Below are 5825 nucleotides of genomic sequence, written 5' to 3' on the forward strand. Positions count from 1 at the left end.
GTGAACAAAGCCTGGAGTTTAATTACAGTAATAATAATAAGCCCTCTGTCGTTGCATCCAGTAGACCCAGGCAAGCCCTCAACCCCTGCCACCTACAGAACTCGTGACTTTGGATGAGTATTTCACTGTCTGAGCATCTGGACAATGGGCGTGTCACTAGGCGGACCTAACTCAGCTCTAGGATTGAGTTACTGATAGCGATTGTATGAAGCACAAGGCGCTCAGTCTGCTGGTACAAGTTTGACCCCCAACACGTAGCGAGAGGAGAGAAGCCAGAGGCACCCTTCCCCGCCCTGCTCACGGCGGATCCGGTGATGATGTGGACGGGGCCTCGAGGGTTGGTATAGGGCATCTCTCGGCTGCCGTTAAACACCTGGAGAAGGAGACAAGGGGGAGGAGTGCGTCGCACCAGGCCATGCCGGAGGGTCTGCCCAGGGTCCCCTGACACCAGCCACATGAGCCCTCGGCCCTCCCTGAGCCTCACCTGGTAGTTGTAAATTGGCCACAGCCGCTCGTATGAGTGTTCATGAGCCCAGAATTGCAGGTCGACCCCTGAGACAGAGCAAGTGGGGGTCAGGCCCCCAAATCCAGGAGAGATGGGGGTGGGACCTGAGGCTGGGGAGCTCCCTGGGTCACTCACCGTATTTGTAGAAAAGATCCTCCAATCCAAATAATTTGCCGAAGAGGCCTTTGCGAACCTGGGCGGGAAGAGCAAGGAGGTGAGGATGACTTGGGCCGACCTCCACCTGGCTCTTGGCACCTCGCCCCGGGGAGCGGGTCCTCACCTTGCTTTCATGCCAGGTACAGTCATCCAAATCAGCGTTGGAACAGTACATGGGCCGGTGACCCATGGTGATGATCCACGGCCGGGCTGCCCGGTTCTTATTGGCTTTCTAGACAGAAGGGCGGGGAGTGAGAGGCAGGGGTGGGGGCAGGGGAGGGGAGGCAGGTCCCAGAGGCGAAAGCTGACCTCTACCCAGGTTACCTGGAGGTCTCTTTCCAGCCAGTGAAACTGTCTCTCTACCATGTGGCGGCCATAATGGAGGTAGAAATAGACCTCAGTGGAGAAGGAGATGATGTGCGCAGGGCCCAGATCCCAGCTGAGGGGTCAAAGGGCAGGGGTCAGAGATAGGGTCTCATCTCCCATCCTTCAGGGGAGGGAGGCCCGACCCCCAGTTCGCCCAGGTCACCTGTACCACAGGCCTTCGCTGTTCCCTGGCATGCTGAAGCGGGCCTTGTAGTTAGAGAAGTTGCTGGATAAAAGGAAGTAAAAGGCTCGGGGGAGGGTCCAGGTGCCCCCGCCCCGCCCCATCCCCCACCGTCAGGTCGCGCGTGGCTCTCAGCCCAGGCCTCCCCCGCCCTCTTCTAGCTGCGGTCCTAGGGACTGAGGGGAGACGCTAGGAGGCCGGGCTGCTCTCCCCGCGGTCCGCGCCCACCCCGAGGCCCCGGCTCACTAGCGCTCCTCGTGGTTCCCAGGGCACGTCATGTACGGCAGACTGGCGGCCACAGGTTCGATGAGCCGCATGAACTCGTCCCCGACCCGAGCATTGTCCTGATCCATGTTGTAAGCGAAGTCTCCTGCGCGGGGCGCGGGGAGAGAGTGAGGACCAGGCTCGGCTCCGCTTTCGCCAGAGTCGAGAGACCCGGTCGCTCAGGCGTGGGCTGGGCGACCACCGGCGTCCGAGCCGTCCCTCTTCTGGTCCCGACCGCACACCCACCCACCCACGTGGGCGCTGAGGGTGTTTCCTGAACCTCTGGCCCCTGACACCCCCACGGGCCAAGGCTAGTCTCCTGTGCTCCGATCGCGGCGGCCCCCATCTCCGCCGCCACCTTGTCCTCTCCCAGAACGACATGGAGACGGACAGAGGCCGGTACTGGTTTTACACCAGGCACAGATCCAAATGCTTCACATGCTTGATCACGCCAATCTCAAAACACCCTCTGAGGTGGTGTTATTAGTAGTATCCCCATTTCAGGTGGAGAATCTGAGGCCCAGGGAGGGTGAGTGTGGGCCCAAGGTCACAGAGCAGGTTGGTGAGGATCCGGAAGTCAAACCCTGGGAGTCTGATTCCAGAGTCTGGGCTTTGCACCGTATCAGCTCCAATCTTCACACCCATCTGGTTCCCTGTCCCCTCAAATCACAACAGCAATGATAATAACTAACACTTATGGTGCTTACAACATGCCAGGCAATGTCAACTGATTTAGTCATCAAAACAGCCCTACGAATTCTGGACTGCTCTTGGCTCAAGATAATGATACAGAGGAGAAAACCAATGCATGTAGCTCTAAGGGATTTTTAACCTGGGCAGTAACCAAGCCACCATCCCCATAGCCAGTCTCATCCTTCGTCCCTTCAGAACCATGTGAGCCCCTGCCCCAGTCCCCTCCACAGTCCTGGCGTCACCTCCCACCCAAGTCCCCCCCACCGCAACACCCACTCCTCCAGGCGCACCCTTGCCGATGCCTCACCCACATGGAGAACAGCATCGTACATGCCCTGCTGGGTGTCCCTGCGCAGCCGGGGTAGGGCCTTTGGGTTGTCGGCCCCCAGGTCCCCAAACACAGCCAGACGGGGGCTCCAGTGGGGCCCGTTCTTCAGGGCCCTGAAGCGGAACCTCCGGCTCCAGCCCCGAGAGCTGCCACAGCGGTAAACTGAGGGGGAGGGGGAAGGTCATGGTCAGCTGGGGGCCCCAGATGTCTCTTCCACCCCATTCATCTTCAGTGGGGGGCAGTTTGAATGGGGGCTCACCCATGCCCCTTCTGTCCACCTCACCCCAGGTCCCCAATGCCTTCCATCTTCATTCCAGATAAGCAGATAAGCAAAGGTGTTACCAGCCCAGTCTGAGCCACCAGCCCGTGGGAGCTTCTAGTCCATATCCCACTTTTCTCCCCATTCCCCTCTCAACACCGGGCCCAGGACCCCTCTCACCATACTGGACCCCCGGCAGCAGCCCCCGCAGCGTGACTCGGTGCATGTAGAGCTTCCGCCGAAGAAGGCCCCCATCCACAAAGGGGCTGACGGTGCCCTGGGCCCGGAGGGGGAGGGGCCCAGTTAGCTGCATCCCGAACTGCACTTCGGAGCGGGTTGGGACCCACGTGGTCCAGGTGACAGTCATGGAGCCTGGCTCACCTGGGCAGGAAGGAGCAGAGCGGGGCTAGGCAGTGAGGCCAGAGCACAGAGGGGTGTGTGGGGACAGCAAGGGCAATGATCAACAGCTCTCGAACACTCAGTAGTTAAGGATCCGGGTTGTAGAGCTTCCCAAGCTTAATCCCAGCCCTGCCATTTCCAAGCTGTGCTCTCCTTGGGCAAGGTCCTACCTCTCTGAGCCTCAGTTTCCTTATCTGTAAAATGGAATAATAGTACTTACTCTATGGGATTGCTATGAGGTTTAGATGAATAAATATAAGTAAAGCCCTTGAAACGGTGCCTAGTACAGTTAGGGTTATATGAGCGAGTGGATATATTATTATTAATATCATTATTTACCATGTGCAGGCCTTGTGCCAAACATTTTACATACGTATCATTTAGGGGTTATAAACTCAGAAGTCTAGAGGCCAGCTAGGTAATAAATGGGGACAAAGGCTGGCTGTAAAGAGTAAAGCAGTAGGGTGTTGGGGTGTGTGTGACAAACTGTAGACCCTGACCTGTCTGAGAGGGGCAGCCTTTGCTCAGCTCTGGTGATAGCTGCCATGCAAGAAGCAGGCCCAGCGCCACCAAATCTGTCAACTTCTAGAATAAATAAATAAATAGATAGATAAATAAATCAATCAATAAATAAATCTTCCTAGGATGATTTTTACATAGCTAGATATACAAATCCAGACTTTTAAGCGATTGCTCCAAATTCTTAAAATTTAGCAACCGACTCAAGATTTAAAAAATACCGTGAGGTATAGTATAATGCTGAAAACGTGGGTTCTTCCTCCAGCAACATGAAAATGCATGCACGCAAGGTTACTCATTGTGTGTAATCCCAAAATAACAGAAACAACCGGGATGCCATACGAAGGAGAGTGACCGAATAACTCTGTAACGCACGTACAGTGGAGCGCTATGCAGCCGTCAAAAAGAAAAGAGGACAAGCTCTAAGAACTGCTATGGAATGATGCCCAGGACATGCAGTTAAATTTAAAAAGCAAAGTACACAAAAGTATCTATAGTCAGCTCCTCTTCATGGAAGAGGATGTGAAAAAATATGCAGGGATCTACTCGTTTGTACCAAAGAAATACAGGGAGAATACACCCGGCACTAAAGAGATGGATTACTTACATGGGGTAAATGGGAAAGAAGGGGTAGAATAAAAGGGAAAATGGAGTAGTAGGAATGAGGAGGGAGGAGGCCTCTCTGAGTCTATCTTTTCTGTATAATCCTGACTCCTAGAACTACAGTCGTGTTTCATATTTCTTTCATACACCCCAAAATAAACTAACCATAAAAACTACCCAGGATGTGGGAAGAAGCCAGTAGGTGTAGGAAAGAAAAGCAACCGTGGCAAAGAGGTCTTGACTGGGCACTGTAAGACGACAGGGAAAAAGGACCGCACGTATGTGCCGTCGCCCGGGAAGTGTTCCCACAGGGATACGGGCAAACAATTCTGAAACCACCTTATGCCTACACTAGCACCGAACAAATAACTAAATATATTGTAGGTAGTGGGAGCTAGATTTCTCAGTGTTGGAGAAAGAAGTTACAACAAAGGAAAGAAGACGGTGAAAATAAACCCTTGATGTTGGACCAAAATCAGAGGTATCAGTACGATCTTATGGTATTTAATAAATATACAGGTCAATACGGAAATATATAATATATACAGATAGATATAGTTGTGTGCATATGGGTATTGACACACATACGTGTATTGCCTAGCTCTGTTTTCAATGACGCCTCAGTAGCAATGAGCATGCTTAGTGCTCGGATCTTGGTTTCTAAATACCCATTCTCCAATGAAAGGAACCAGGGCTCCTTGGAGAAGAGGTTTATTCCAAGCACGAGGTGAGAAATATACAGAAGGAGCCTGGAATGATTTGTGATGACAGAAAGTAAGGAAGTACTCAAAAAACGATGGAGGATTTGTTAAAAGAACACAGGTGCCAATCTGAAAGAATTCTAAAAGACCAAATTGGGGACATGTGAGACACAAAATAAATACAGTATTGGATTTTAACCCATAGAATAAAATGAATATCTGTGAGCCAACACAGATATAAATAAATAATTGAATGAATGAATGAATGAATGAATGAATGGATAGATAGATAGATAGATAGATAGATAGATAGATAGATAGATAGATAGATAGATAGATAAAGGGGAGAGGAACAGCCTTTCCTTACGGGAAAATTTCAGTTAGTTGGAGAGAAGAATTAGAAGATTACAAAATCACAATTAGGCAAACACCATGCTAGTAATTGTTGCAGACAGGGTCCACCGATGGATACTAAAGTTAGTGGGTGAAAGTTTCAGGAGAAACATGATTTTCGTAGTCTCAAGGACTCTCCCCCAAGATATTTATTAATGACAAAGGAAAAAAATAAAAACTACACAGTGGAGAAACCCAGCAGGCACCACTTTAACCAAAGCAACGACGGTTAACATCACCAGTAACAGCAACAAGCCGCGTCAGCATCATTAACTCTGATTCACGCACTAAGAAGGACACAGTATCACGTCTATTCTCATCTTGCCAGAAAAATGCATAACTTAGTTCCAATCATGAGAAAATATCAGACAAATCCAAAATGAGGGATAGCCTACAAAATAACTGCTCAGTCCTCAAAAACGTAAAAAATCATGAAAGGTAAGGAAAGACTGAGAAAA

General features: G+C 51.0%; 1 protein-coding gene across 1 annotated transcript in view; it reads right to left on the bottom strand.

Moving 5' to 3' along the window:
- ACP7 (acid phosphatase 7, tartrate resistant (putative)) overlaps window positions 1–5825 on the bottom strand; it is a 13545-nt gene that overhangs the window by 4772 nt on the left and 2948 nt on the right. Inside the window, exons 2-10 of the mRNA XM_011372248.2 lie at window positions 2933–3133; window positions 2473–2655; window positions 1455–1578; window positions 1191–1253; window positions 986–1100; window positions 786–893; window positions 641–698; window positions 485–552; window positions 302–373 (exon numbers count right to left, since the gene is read on the bottom strand). Of these exons, the coding sequence (XP_011370550.1) occupies window positions 302–373; window positions 485–552; window positions 641–698; window positions 786–893; window positions 986–1100; window positions 1191–1253; window positions 1455–1578; window positions 2473–2655; window positions 2933–3133 (992 nt within the window). The remainder of the gene's footprint in view (window positions 1–301; window positions 374–484; window positions 553–640; window positions 699–785; window positions 894–985; window positions 1101–1190; window positions 1254–1454; window positions 1579–2472; window positions 2656–2932; window positions 3134–5825) is intronic.

This window comes from Pteropus vampyrus, unplaced genomic scaffold (assembly GCF_000151845.1).
Source record: "Pteropus vampyrus isolate Shadow unplaced genomic scaffold, Pvam_2.0 Scaffold203, whole genome shotgun sequence".
Classification (NCBI taxonomy): domain Eukaryota; kingdom Metazoa; phylum Chordata; class Mammalia; order Chiroptera; family Pteropodidae; genus Pteropus; species Pteropus vampyrus.